We start from the raw sequence: 14,441 nt of genomic DNA on the forward strand, positions 1-14,441 counted from the left end.
TTTATTCCGCTTATATTTGTTTAAAATTGTCCTGACACATTTAGTAATTACAGTTTTATTATGTTTGATGACTGCGCTCGCTGCATTTACAGGTAATAAGCTCCCAGACTCTTATCCAGCACATGTGTCGTACTTCATGCAGATGCAGAGGGAACTTAACTCTCGGCGAGGTGAGGGCTCTGACGTTAAAGATGGCAGCACATCCTACAGAGGCATGTTTTCACCTCAGGACAGTCCCTGCCAGGCTCCCCGGTCGCCTCACACCCCCCGCTCCCCCTGTACGGCTACACCTGTCCTGATGCCCCCCACACGTTCCCACTCTGACTCCGAGGCCATTCTGGAGGAGCAGGGGGCTGCGATGGGGCTCAAAGGCTCAGCAGACAACCTGTTCCTGGACGCACTGTCTCTGGACCCCATGAGTGGACCGGAGGTCCCTCCACCCTCCAGACTGGAGAGTGAGAAGAGGTTTCCCTGTATGAAGGAGGTAACGCACATCTGTATGAGTTCAATATGACCTTTGAAGAGACAAAGGAAAATTTGTGCATGTGTGTGATAGCTACACTATGTGAAAAAACATCTTCCTTAGATTTTGAGCTGTTACTAATGAAAATTCATCTTAATGTAAATTTGAATCTAAAATAAAGGTAAAAACAAGTTATGTTATGTTTTCATTTTAGTTGATAGCGTAATCTTCATTAATACGTGTGTTTCATTTCTTCTTTCATTGTTTTATATTTATTAGTTCATTTAGCTATGAAGTGTGAAACATTATTCACAAACACCAGTTTAGATTTTAAGAGGTTATATTTAAAAGTATATTAAAATCTAAGAAGCACAAATTTATCATTCAGTGTCTGTTTCCAGGAGAAGATGCACTTACTTCTCTAAACTGTGTTGCACAAGTGAGCCAAAATTCCACAATATTTAGATTAAATAGGGTTATGCACTGAACCCCCTTCCCTCAACATGTTTTAACTGTTGTGTCTGTTGCCTTTCAGGCCCTAAATGAGATTTCGGAGAGAGAAGATGCTGCTGCTTACTCAGAAGACAAGATGAGGGAGGGTGGGAGTCTGCTCAGGTAACCACCAGAGACAGAATTATGTTAAACTGAGTTCAAAAAGCTGGAGTATTGTAAAGTCTGCTGTAAATTTTTAACCAATAACTAACTGGCTGCAGATTATCCGGCCTCCTGCAGTACTTTCTTGCTCGTACGTACTGATCGGCCCTGCTGATTCTGTTAAGTGTGACTTGTAGTGACGGGGAGACTGGTGATTGTTCTTTTATGGCAGCGATGAGATCCAGCTCACTACGCTGTTAAATAATTCACAAAGTTTTAAAACACAGACCGAGTTCCTTTGTAAAAAAAAAAAAAAAAAAAAAAAAAAAAAAGCAGCCACAGATTTTTGGGGGTTTTTTGTGGGAAAATAAAGGAGATGTTATGAAGATCAGTTTGAGACATTTGACTTTAGCTGTAGTTAATGATCTCTGTGTGTGTGTGTGTGTGTGTGTGTGTGTGTGCGTGTGTGTGTGTGCGCGTGTGTCCAGAGCCAAGTCGGTGTGCTCCATGAGCGACTTCCAGCGGTTAATGGACAGCTCACCGTTCCTCCCTGACAAGACGCGTCATGGCGATCAGGGCCAAGACGACGTCACCCCGCCTCTGTCTCCAGATGATCTCAAGTACATCGAGGAGTTCAACAATAAGGGCTGGGACTTCCCGTCAGCCACCTCTGGTCCGGGACTGTTGCGGGAAGTGTGGACAGACAAATCAACAGAGGCCCGGGAAGGAGAGGCCGTTCCTGGTCCATTCCAACCCGCTTCCTGGTTCCTCACCACCAGCGCCACCCTGACCACCAGCACCCTGAGCAGCCCTGAGCACTGCCACAAGTCCCCACTGAGAGGCAATGGAGCAGCAGCAGCAGGAGTGGGAGTGGAGCACTACGGGGTGCACATCCTCCACAGCCCCACCAGACCCGGGGCAGCTGAGCACACCACTGCCCAGGATCCCGATTTCCTGTATGCAAAGGGGACCAAAGCAAGGGGAGGAGTGGAGGCTGGGGTGGGTGCCAGTGGGCCGGATGAAGTGTTCAGCAGTGCAAGGTGGCCTTGCCTTCTGGAGGGTGGAGGACTACGGACTTCTCCTAGTCAGTCTCCTATCTGCCCCACAGTGGGCTATGCATCCTCTCTGGATCTTCAGCTCTCCAGAAACATGAGTGACGACATGAAGGAGGTGGCCATCTCTGTGAGGAACGCCATCCGCTCTCCACCGGGGCCTGTTGTCCGGGACACCGCCTGCCAGACCAACGGATTCACCACAAGAGGGACTCAGACCACCCAAACCATCAGCGTGGGTCTGCAGACAGACCTGCTGAGGAACCTGACCAGCAGCCCCCACCGCTGCCTCACCCCGAAAGGTGGCAACACGCCCATCTCGTCCCCATCACGCAACACAAGGAAAGTTCAGTACTCTCCTGTGGTCCAGAGCAAGTTCGAGCGACCCTGCTGCTCCCCAAAGTACGGCTCACCGAAACTTCAGCGCAAACCATCCACGTCCAGTAAAACCGAGCTACCCAATAACAGCCGCGCCCCCATGCCCACAACGCCCCAGAAAGGGAACAACGAGTCGGCATGGGCCCGCTCCACCACCACTCGCGACAGCCCTGTGCACACTACCATCAACGATGGGCTGTCCAGCCTCTTCAACATAATCGACCACACCCCTGTGGCCTATGACACCATTCAGAAATTTAATAAGTCCCCAAGTCGCTCCCGCCCCACGCCACCCTCCACCACTGAGCCGAGCCCCGCTCACGGGCCTCTGTCTGCAGACCCCAGGAACGCGCAGGAATGCCTGCGGCCTGCTCGCGGGCGCTCACCAAGCCCTGTGCAGCTAATAGTGGAGACGCAGGGCGACAAGAACCCAGAGGTGGTGAGCATTCGGCAGGATCTATCGGCCCCGCCGGGCTACACGCTGGCTGAAAACGCAGCCCGCATCCTCAACAAGAAGCTGCAGGAGCAGAACTTTAGGGAGGAGAGGAGGCTGCAGGCGGGAGGACCGAGCAGCCACGGCAGAGACAACAGCAGGCAGACAGAGTCAGACAGAGGACAGTCAGGATGCATGGAGGTAAATACACAGATGCACTGGATTCATCGCTTCATCATTCATGTGATGTGGGGCCCATGTTTTATGACACGGTGATACTTATGGTACCGCCTTGGAGTTCCCGTGTAATGTCTGAAGACATCTGTGTTTAATCAGACAAACGATGATCAAGAATTCACCTTTAAAATGTGCACAATCACTAAAATGTTCATGCTCTTTCCTCAGATCAAAAGCACTGACTGATGCAATGGTAATGTTATAAAACATTTAACCCTCCTCTGCAACACACTGAACTTTCTCTTATCGCTGCATGTAGAAACTCTTGAAGGTTTCTTCTTCTGTACTTTCATCTCTGCTGCAGTGGCTTCCTTGTAGTGTGGCTTTTACCTCTGTGCTTAAACCATCACTGAGGCCCGACTGAAGTCTGATTTATGTCTCTGATAAGTGGAGAAGTGAAATAAATGGTCTAACAACTGCGATCTGAGTGGGATCACTATTACACAGTTCCTTAATTAATCATTAGCAGCGCCTTCCAATCAAGTGTTCAAGCAGAATTTTAAGTGGCTCCGGTTTTTAAAGGAGTTGGATCCCCGCCCCCGCGTACCAAAATAAACCTGGGAAAGCGCTAACTTCACTCGATGAAATCAGTTCAGGCTGTTTTCACCACCCATTTCTCTGACCCGTGCAAAAAATGTGACAGACTTTTAATTAATTAATATATGTCCTGAATGAAATAATTACAGTATCTGCCGGCACGCCTCATATTTGACTCTCCATAAACCGATTAAAACCTATGAAAAGCAGGTCATGCTGCATTACAGCTGTAAAAAAAAATCTGTGTTCCCCAGACCAGTTGTATATTTGAAATTGTGTACATGTACAGGGAGCAATATAATCGCACATATGCTGGTTAATAACATCAAGAGTTCACCTGCTGCTGTTCACTGATGTGCAGGAGCAAGATTACAGTCTGATATGTGACTTTATGAATGGCACTGGAGCGTGCGATCATTCATGAAACAAAACTGTGACTCTGTGGATAATGATTACAGCATGATAATAGCACGAAAGTAATGGATTGCGATGGCGCGTAACCACGCGTTATGTCAATTTTTTAGAAGAGGTATGAATGTGGATTTCGTTTTGGTGTCTCTGTTTGCTTTGTAAGAACAAACTCACAGAAAATACTTTTTATTTCTTGAAGTGGCAGGCAGTATGGAGCAAACCTCGTCTTAATGCAGCCTTTGTCTTATAATTCAGAAATTAATAAAAGGTAGCAGTAAATAAGCTGATATGAATGAGCTGCTGGTGACTGTTGCACAAATGTGGCCATTTCGATCAATTACCTGAGGAGCTTATGAGTTTGAAAGGGACCTTTTATGCTTTTCCTTATTTTCAGCCATGTACTGGTAGATGCTCATATTAATTATACCCAAAGTTTTAACTGTTAAGGACAGTTTGGAAGTAATCCAGGCTGCTCTTTAATGCTCAATTTCACACATTTCTTTTCTATTCCTCTTTCTTTATTTTGAATAAATATATTTTGTGAGGTTTTTTTTAAAGATGTAAGCTTTTAATATCTATTCTAGTCACAGTTAGCAATAAAACTGACTCTCTGGGCTGCGAGTGGTGAAGCTGGACCGTAACCATGACATTGCCAAACTAACAAGGTGCTCCCAGCCTAAATGTTGCCGTGCATTCTTGTGCTTTCCAGATTTGCTGCTTGCAGTAGGTAGGTTAAACTGGTCACAAAGAGGGTGCCGCACCAAAAACCTTGTGATTCCTTTGCTTGTCAGATTGCCATGACTCACCCACAATGTGCACTAAAGACACCAACTTGCTAGGTAACCATCAAGTTTCAATGAACCCTGAAAAGTTGTGGAGACCTTTCACCTTCAAAGTAAAACTTGTGCCTCGCTGCTGAAAAAGGTGCAACCTTTACTTTGAAAGTAAATGGTCTCAGTTTCTAGTTCTAACTTTGCACTCTTGCTTTGATGTTCACTCTTCATGAGCACTTAGTGAGTAGTTTGTGAGTGGGGACTTTCTTAGCAACTAAAGAAATCCGGTTGTTCAGTGATGACGCGACGAATCCTACTTCCGGGTCTAAAGTATTCTACGTTTAATATGGCTTTTGTGTTGTTAACATGTTTAATGTTATGTATTTTCTTCTATTTGATCTCAAAAAGCTCCTAAAACAGTCAGTGATCACTGTTGACCTCCCTCGGCTTTTATTACCGCTAATCATTTATTTAAGCTCAGTTTTTAAAACCTTAGGATGTAACTACAGCCCAGCCCATGCAGCAGTATACAGTATGAATGACTAACCTCGTATTGTGGATGGATTATCTCAGTTGTTCTCCTGGCTGAAGTTTGGTCCTTTTACAGCATCCTGCCATGTGATTACATTTGTTTCTGACCACTGACAGCACTCACGGTAACTTTTATCGAGTGGAAAAAAAGTTAGCTTGTTTATATTATGCTAACATAGCTGTGTCGCTAGCGGTCACGTAGCACATCATTATATACCAGCTAGCCCAACTTCAGTAACCCTACAAACGTCACTGCTGTTTAGTTTTCTGTCTTCATTTATGCTGGAAGTGATAGCAGAGCTGTACGTTTTAATTTGTTTCCAAAACCCCGCAGTCAGGACATGCTATATTGTATTTAGATAGAAGCTAGCGAGCTAAGAAACCAGGTTTTTGATGTATACCACTTTGCAACCGACTTCACCTAACAACAGCAGGCAACCACTCCCTAGCAACCAGTGGTTGCCAGGTGGTTGCCAACCAGTCTCTAGGCCTGCCCCCCTCCTCCCCTTTCAGAAGTTCCAGGTTTTAAGTGAAGCTGTGTGCGTGTGTTTATTGGGTGGTCCGCCTTATTTCTGCCTTCTGCCTTCGACATACCTGACTTTTCTTTGATCTCTTCCCCTTTGCTTGATTTTTACCAATTAACATTTCCCGCTCTATCTTTCCTCCTTCTCCTCCCCTCCCTCTTTCCTCCCCTCTGGGCTTTATCTCCTCCTCCCTGTCCTCTGTGCTCTGATCCAGAACCACACTGTCATACTAACAACTCCTTGGGGACTCTAAATCTGCTAGTCTCCGTGATGTAAGTTCCTCTTCCTCCTCCTACTTTGCCTCTATGACCTTTGGCGGTGGGTTCACCAACCACAGGAACCTCACGCCCCGCAGACCTCAGCCCCCCCCCCCCACCTCCTCCCTCTTCATTAATGCATGCTTCACAGGATAGCACAGTGACAGTGTGTGAAGCCATTGGAGTGGTGTCAAAAGTCGTGCGACGGCCATGCATCTGTTTCTCCCAGTTAATGAGTGCATGCTCATATTTTTTGGTGGATCATCAGTTTTTTGTAAAGGGCCATGCCGGTGTTTTTGCATGCTGCAGAACATTACCCATGATTCCCATCCACTATTGTAACTAACACCATACTATATGTTCTTGGCTTATCAAAATTTTAATAAAAATGTCTCTTTGTACTGTAAAAAAAAAACACGTTTAAGTGACTTGCATAAAGTGAGAGATGGGGTTTATTAAGCAGCACAAATCAGTGAGTTCCACTGCAGCAAAAGCAGCCAGAGCAGCAACTTCATACAAGTGACCTTACAGGTTCTTACCTGTATATTTAGCACTTAAAGAATAATCTTTTGCAGAGAATGAAATCACACTCCTTCTGTGTGTGTATAATCTGTGTGTCTTCTTTTTATGTTTTGGTAGCCATTCGGGCAGTTTGTGCATTTTGGTACACATAACTTCCTCAGTTTGAAACTATTAGCCCTCCCGTTTTGTTTATAAAGACAATTTCAGACATACACTACAGCCCTAAACTTTTCTAGACACTATTCGGTTGAGGTGCATGTGAGAAAATGCATTTCTGATGCATTTGAATCGGACATTAGTTGGGAGGTTGGATTACACAGTAATGTCCAATTGAGCCCATGTCTGAAAAGCACAGCTAATAGTCCTGGAGTAATTTTCATGCCCATTTTTGCCTCAGAATAGTAAAGAATCCTTCCAGAAAAACTTCCTGGATCAACACAGGTGTAAAAATGAGTGCTTGCAAATCTATTCATTACCTTTTGAGTAATCCTGCTGTAAACACATTTCATAAAACCTTTGCAGACATAAAAATTAGATTAGATTTATTACACAGTTTCTGCTCTCTGTGCTGGATTTTTACTGCAGTATGTATCTAAAGAAAAATTCAAGCTTCAGCGAGTAGCTCGTCACACTTAAATATAAAAGCTAAATAGTTTTGTGGTAACATAAAATATCTGCTATTTGCCACTGATTGGGGGGAAAAGAAGTCATGCAAAAACACTGGTATGGTCCTTAAATTCATGTAACCCAAAGAGTCTTCGGTCTTGATCACTGGTGGATTTTAATATTTCTGCCAAAGTGTTTGCCAGTGAACATGACATAAAAGACGACTCTTGGACATTTCACACATTCACAGGTCGATTGTTGTCTGTTTGGGCTTCATAAGGCATTGCTGGATTATTCTAACACTGTGTTTCTACCAGGTCCTCCTTTTTACGTGCACCGCTAGACGGACTGTGATGTTTTCTTGTAATATTGTACTTTTTTTCTCACGTGTTTGTCCACACAGCGCTTTCTTACGTCTTCTTACCATTTCCTCTCAGACTAACAAAGATTAACCAATGAAGACGGGCTGCTGCTAACACTCGCCATTTCCTCTGCACTGTCTTGGTTTTGTGTCATTTCTGGTAGAAATGAACTAAATATTCTGGTACACTGTGCATGCTTAAGGAAAAAATCCACTGTTAGAAACTGCAGGGAAGTGTGTCTATTCTCACCATGTCATATTGGTCATTTCAGATGTCGTGTTGGAACGAAGTGTTAGCAGGTCGTAACTTCTGATATTTCTCAAATGCTTTTGAAAGAACAGTGGCCATCGGTAAGCCTGGCTTATAGTCACTGCGTTCGTTGTGACAACCGCCGCTTATATCGCCACTTGAGGGTACATCAGACTCACTACAGTCCTGTCACCACTCGTATAGGAACAGAAGAGGTGAAAAATACCTTCAGAAGTTTCCAAATCAACATTCTTAAAAAGACAAATAAACTAATGATCACAGAATTCTTTCCGTGGTGAAAAATCTCCTTCACAACATCCAACAAAGTGGAGAACACTCTGAGTGATGTCGGTGAACAAGATGCCTTCATGGATATAAATACAGATCCTTTACAGCAGGCCTGGCACAAAGGGAGGAAATGCAGCATTTGGTTAAATTTAGAGGGGTGTTAAGACATTTCTCCATTTCTCAGTAAGAATAACAAATAATCATCATATTTTTACACAAGTCCCAACAGCTGATATCATCAGTGACAAATGTATACGAACCTTTGTGGGCTCCCAGACTGCTGTATTGCTCCTTGAGTAATACCGTTGGTCGGCCTCTCCTGTGGAGGGAAACGATGCTCCTCACATTCCTCCATTTGTACATAATCTGTCTGAATAACTTCAAAATCCTTAGAGATGTTGAGCAGCAAAAACTTTTCTAAAGTCCTCAGGAATCTTTTGCTCGTACCACGATTCTCGTCCACAAATGAGTTGTAAAAACCAGATTCCTTAGATAACACAGGATGTGAGTACCTGATTACGGTAGTATTCCACTGAGCTTTAACTACTGATTATTTTCAAGGTTGACATAATTTTCCCCCTCACATATATTAAATACTTGACTGTTTTCCTCAGTAAATAAATGACAGACTTTAAGATTTTTATTTAATTGTTTTATCTGGGCTCTTTTTTTTATCAACTTGTGTGAAAATCTGATGATATTTTAGGTCATACTGTAACTTCAGGCTAATTAATGGACATACATTTGATCTAAAACGGATTTTTATTTATTCTTGCACTAGAGGGTTTTAAGGTGGATCTTTTTTTAAGGTCAAAAACTTAGAAGCTGTGGTCCATGTACAGGTGTTGACTTTGCTGTTTTTTAATATCCGCTCGTGTATACTGACTTCCTGTATACAGGTGCCTGACTTGTGGGATTGTTTGATCTGATGCTTTGGCGTCACATGGGAAATCTTGCACAAGCAGTATCGTCTGTATTCCCATCAGCTGTATTCATAAACTAATGATTTACTGATGGTTTGGCGCAGACGCCTCCTGTCAAACTCTGCGACCTGTTTTTCTGCAGGACTTGCTGCAGATTGTGTAGCACATCTGTTCATCCTCCATCCACGTGTCCATCCATCCGGTTATTTTTCCTCCAGTTCATCTTCTCACACCACCGCAGCCTGACTGTCATGTATTTTTAGCCGAACTAGATTGTTGCTTTTTGGTCTTCTTGTCCTCCATCCTTCAAGTGAAATCTAACGCCTGGAGATGAGCTATTAATATTTTAGGCCAGTGGTGTGATCGTTCACTCGATTCATGCTCTGACTTCACTCGAAGGGGGGAAAACAAACTCACTCATAGTTTTAGTTTTTTGTGGCCTTTTTTTCTACACTTTCTGTTTTCATCCAGGGGACAGATGCATAAAGCTTTGTTGCCAATTAAGCACTTAACAGGTTTAAATATTTAGACGTTACAATCAATGCAAAATTGCACAAATGGACTGCATGTATTTATGGACTTCTATCACCTGATGCCTGCAGTGACCTCTGATAGCAGATTTGTGGCACGCAAGTGATTCATCTGCAGTTTAGGACTTCTTTAAACACTGAGATGACTTCAGAGTCAGGGTTTAAAATTCTGAATTAAATCTAATAAACTTCTAATTGTGGTCTAATTATGCCACAGTCATACTCAGGAAAACAGTGGTCTGAGCAGTGCCACCGTAACATTGCCAGCTCTGTGGAATGAACTTGTGTGATCTTGTTCCCTTTGAAATGGTTGCTTTGAAGATTGGGACCAGGTATCCAACCACTCGCAGTCAGCTGCCATTTTCAAAGCAGTTTTTGTATGTCAAGATGAAAGAAGATTATAAGTTTCTGTTTTTTTTAATGTGGAAAATGATAAATCTTTTGCCATCTGTTGGACAATCCAGTGATTTAATGCTCTGATTATATTATAGGAATATGACCAGAACACAACCAGTTGGCAACCAGCTGAGTTCCTCATGAGACCTGTCACAGAATTAGAGTGACTGCAATATGTTGGCAATCTGTCTACATTTATAAATTAGACAGCAATTATTTGCTAACCTTTGCTAAGTCTGTGAGCGACTATAGTCAGTCCAAGTAGGATTATTTGGACAAATGTATTATTTGAAGACAGCTTGCCTCCTACCAGGCAACCTGTGTGCAGTTACCTCGTAACTGAAAGTGGTCACCTACAAGAATTGTCAACCTCTAGGTAACCAGTTGGTTTTGTTTTCTTGTTTTTTTCCACGTGGAGGTTGGCATCTGATTTTTACTCTAGTGTACCTGAGACATTTCTTTGAACCGTGGATTTGGCTTTTTCAGTGTTTCTGTATATGTTTTCTGCATTATAAAGCCTGTCAGTCTTAAGCCTGTATTCTCTCTAATGGCCAGCAGGGGGTGGCTTCTCCAGTTGCAAAAAGTAGTTACATTGAATAGGAGTCTATGGGAAAATAGACCTTCACTTCCTGTACTCTAAGACCCCAGTAAATGCTTCTCTGATAAGTTTAGATTTGCTGGTTTTAAGTTTTACTGAATATAATATAATGTTCAGTTTGGAAAGTAAAGCCCTCATTAGACTGGAAATAGACTGGGCAGTAAGGTGGCCTTACTTTCCCCTTAATGAGTCTCTACCGTACTGTGTCTGTCAGTTTCTCAGTCGGTTTTTAAAACACCAAGAGACTCAAACGTTATGATGCTTGATTGCGGAGAATTCTTAAATTATATCTGTCATACCATTTGTGTTTTGCCAGTGTACCAGCCAAATATAACAAATCACTGAACAGAAGCTTCTTTAAAATGTGTCAAATGAAGTGATGTTAGGCGCTTGCACTGCTCGCTCAACCAGTGATGGTGGTAGCAGGTGTGGGTCATTAGCTGCTGTGTCCCCTGAGTAACTGAGTGCTATTAAGTGGCAGAGGGAAGGTTGAAACAGCTGCTCAAATTGACTCTTGTCTGCTTCCGTAGCTAAATGTCTCCAGTAACTATGTAACCTTTTTTTCTTTCTTGGTTTGTTTGCCTTTTTCACCAGATTGCACATTCCTGTTAGGTGAGAAGGTTAAACGTCTGTCACTTATTTAAGTTATTTAAAGGCTGACCTGCTGGTTTTTGCTCCAGCTTCAAGCAAACAAAATGAGTTTTAAGTTAAATCCTTTCAGATAAGGCAGGCAGAACAGGTCAGACTAAAAACTGCATTAGGAGCAGTATGTTAGGGGTTGAAGTTCTTATATCCACTGAAAGAAAACTGCAACAAGAATAAAGTAAGAAACAAGTGAAAACATAAAAGTTCCTCATGAAATGGCTTTCATTTAAAATTCTTTCATTACATTGCTCCTTATTTTTGTTTCATGTGCACGTCACTTCTAAATCAGCACCTTTGCTCGCTTTCTTTCACTCGCTCCCCTTCATCTTTCTGTATGAATCTCCTCACTTCCTGTTTTCCTCGGTGGCAAATGGCTGCAGGCGCCCCGTTGCTCCTCTCTGACAGCTCCTTGTCGTTGGCAGGACCTGCCTCGCTCTCCGGTGGCTCCGCCTCTGGATTCCTGCTTCCTGAGACCGGCGCGCCCGGCCAACCGCCGACCCCCCTCGCGCTGGGCCGCACGCTCCCCCTCCTCCTCCCCAAAGTGGAGCGAGGGCTCGAAGAGGAGGTTCACCTTCCCGCCGCCGGGACACCGGAAGACCATCCTGGAGGGTGAGGAGCCGCCGTAAAGCCGTCCTCTACCTCCTCCTCCACCTCTGCCTAAACAGACCCAGTACCTCAGAAAACCCCCTCCAAACATATGGACTCCCTCTAGAGGAGCCTGAGAGAGGGGTTGGGATCTAACCAGTAGCACCAGCTGACCATCAAGGAACCAGAACCTTTTTTTTTTTTTTAAGAACCTGGAATGTACTGTATTTAAAGACAACATACAGAAAAATAGGTTTCCATAAGAGGTGCCTGTATACTTGAGTTAACCATCACCCACGTGTGTGTGTGTGTGTGTGTGTGTGTGTGTGTGTGTGTGTGTGTGTGAGTGAACCTATTTTTCAGGTAAAAACTCCTCCTGTGTTTACATTTTTATTTTTCTTCATCGCTGTCCCATAAACATTCATGCAAACTTTTTTTAAATCCTTTTTTTATTTATTTTTATTTTGCCAGCCTTTAAAGCTTCACTTTACTTTTCTGTTTACCTTCAAGGAGAGGAAAGACAACAAAAACAAGGAAGCAAACAAACAAACAAACAAAAAAACAACTTCTGCTTCACCGGGTCTGAAGCGGAGACACATGATGTCATTTCTGATGCTCGTGTCCGTCTTTATTTTTACGTTGAGATGAATGTTTGACTCTGTAGACATGTAGAAGATGGGTGACAACAAACATAATAACATGCATATTTGGAAGGCAGTTGTATAAATATGGGTCAAATATTTGCATGAATACTAGCACTTTAGTGCATGTACATAAAGAGCTATAGTCATTTGTGATTGCTCAGCTCAGCTGTTTGGGGGAGGGGACTGTTTTGTTGTCACATGATTTGCATTGATGAAAATAAGATGTTTTTAAGTAAATTATTGTACTTATCAGGCTGGCTTTGTACAGTTGTTACTATTGGATAGGAAAAACCTTTTCTTTTGACAAGAAAAAGGGATTGTGGAAAACATGAATGTTTTAAATGAAAAGTCTATGTCAAAAAAAGTCTTAACGAGCTATAGTCCTATGTAAATACTAAATGGTAATAAATATGAATGTGTATTTCCAAGACCGCCTCTTTTCTTGTATCTCTCCATGACATACGTTAGCTGTAGCACATGATGGATTGTGCGCTGTTTCGTTAGACCCAAGTTTGCGTTCTTGGCAAACACGCCATCCTGAACCGTGTGCGTGTGGATTACGGTGCAGACCACAGGGTTACAGCGGGTCAGGGTGGGACGCACACAAGAGAGAATGCGAATAAGAAGATTGTGTCCTCCCAGAAGTCAAATCCTCTTGCATCACGTTGTGCCATCTTACTCTTGTTTCCCAGGTTATTGTGCAAGTCAGAGACCATTACTACTACCCCCACTAGTTTATTTAAAGGTCTGCAGGACCGAATCTGCTGTTTTACCTACCCCTGGCAGAGTCAGTCACTGTAAAGAGATTATTTTTTGGACATTTTGCCCTTATTTAGATAGAACAGTAAAGGTCAAGCTCACTGGAGTCACACTGGGGATTCAAGCTGCTACACACCATATCTGACCCAAGTGGTGACCTCAAGAACTTGAAAAAAAGAAGAAAAACAACAACAACAACACCAGCGTACCAGTTTCTTGTATGAATACTTCAGACTGACTGCAAAAGGGAGTTTCCGGCAGGACAGGATTAGAAGAGTGTTTCAGAAGGACGGCTCAGGTTGATTAGTTTGGAGACTAAGTTAAAGAGGCAAGGCTAAGATGGTTTAGACATGTGCAGAGCAGGGATTGCGGTAATATTGGACAAACAATGATGAAGGTGGACCTTCCAGGCAGGAGGAAAAGAAGCCCACAAAGAAGATTCATGGAAGTAGTGAAGGGGGGCATTGAGAGGGTCGGTGTGGCAGAGGAGGATGCTGGGGATAGGGTGAGATTGAGGCAGATGATTTACTCTGGTGAGTCGGAAAGGAAGGAGCTGAGAGAAGAAGAAGACTAAGAGCAGTTCAGGCCTTAAGATAGTTTCCTTGTGTGTGTGTAACCCATCCTTATGGGCAAAAAACTCAAGTCAGGGGTGTAGACACTCTGAGGGAGAGGAGTGCCAGCAGAGGCCACTAGTATTTAGCACTAGTTTACAGATATGTGTTTCTACACCATTATAACTTATGGATGTAATTGACTCATCAGGTTAGTTAGAGTTAGCAGACAGCAGTAGCTTCAGGTTTAAACAAAGCATGAGGCTGAATTCACCAACCTATAGCCTGTATTATTAAAGCAGGAGTTCACCAACACACCGACCCCTCTGAAAGCAGCTGACTTCCTTTTATGCTCTACCTGCCTCAGGTGAGTATCTGGATAACCAAATGAGAAACTAAATATCTACATTAACCAGGTCCAACTAAAAAATAAAGAATAAACACAAAGAACTGATATTTACATATATTTCTAAAAAGAATTGAGCAGCACATATGGTTACTAGAAATACCCTGACTAAACTCACCTAACCTGTAAATTCAGTTTTGCTAAAGGGGCTCTTAAGTAATTTATTTTGCTCCACATCCTGCTATGG

At 43.2% G+C, this 14,441-nt stretch overlaps 1 protein-coding gene across 4 annotated transcripts in view; it reads left to right on the forward strand.

The window, feature by feature from the left end:
- Positions 1-12,568, forward strand: part of mtcl1 (microtubule crosslinking factor 1) — an 84,418-nt gene extending 71,850 nt beyond the window's left edge. For 2 of the 4 annotated variants that reach the window (XM_085388463.1, XM_085388464.1), the window contains 4 exons: positions 143-484; positions 999-1,078; positions 1,546-3,121; positions 11,732-12,568. In XM_085388463.1, coding sequence (XP_085244589.1) covers positions 143-484; positions 999-1,078; positions 1,546-3,121; positions 11,732-11,935 — 2,202 coding nt within the window. In that variant the 3' untranslated portion in view covers positions 11,936-12,568. Of the gene's footprint in view, positions 1-142; positions 485-998; positions 1,079-1,545; positions 3,122-3,325; positions 3,351-6,147; positions 6,206-11,731 lie in introns of all 4 variants that reach the window. The other 2 variants (XM_085388466.1, XM_085388465.1) reach the window with 2 other exon arrangements.
- The last annotated feature ends 1,873 nt before the right edge of the window (positions 12,569-14,441 follow it).

This window comes from Rhamphochromis longiceps, linkage group LG18, assembly GCF_057381845.1.
Source record: "Rhamphochromis longiceps isolate RC_006_pf linkage group LG18, R_longiceps_female_GT1.1, whole genome shotgun sequence".
Lineage (NCBI taxonomy): Eukaryota > Metazoa > Chordata > Actinopteri > Cichliformes > Cichlidae > Rhamphochromis > Rhamphochromis longiceps.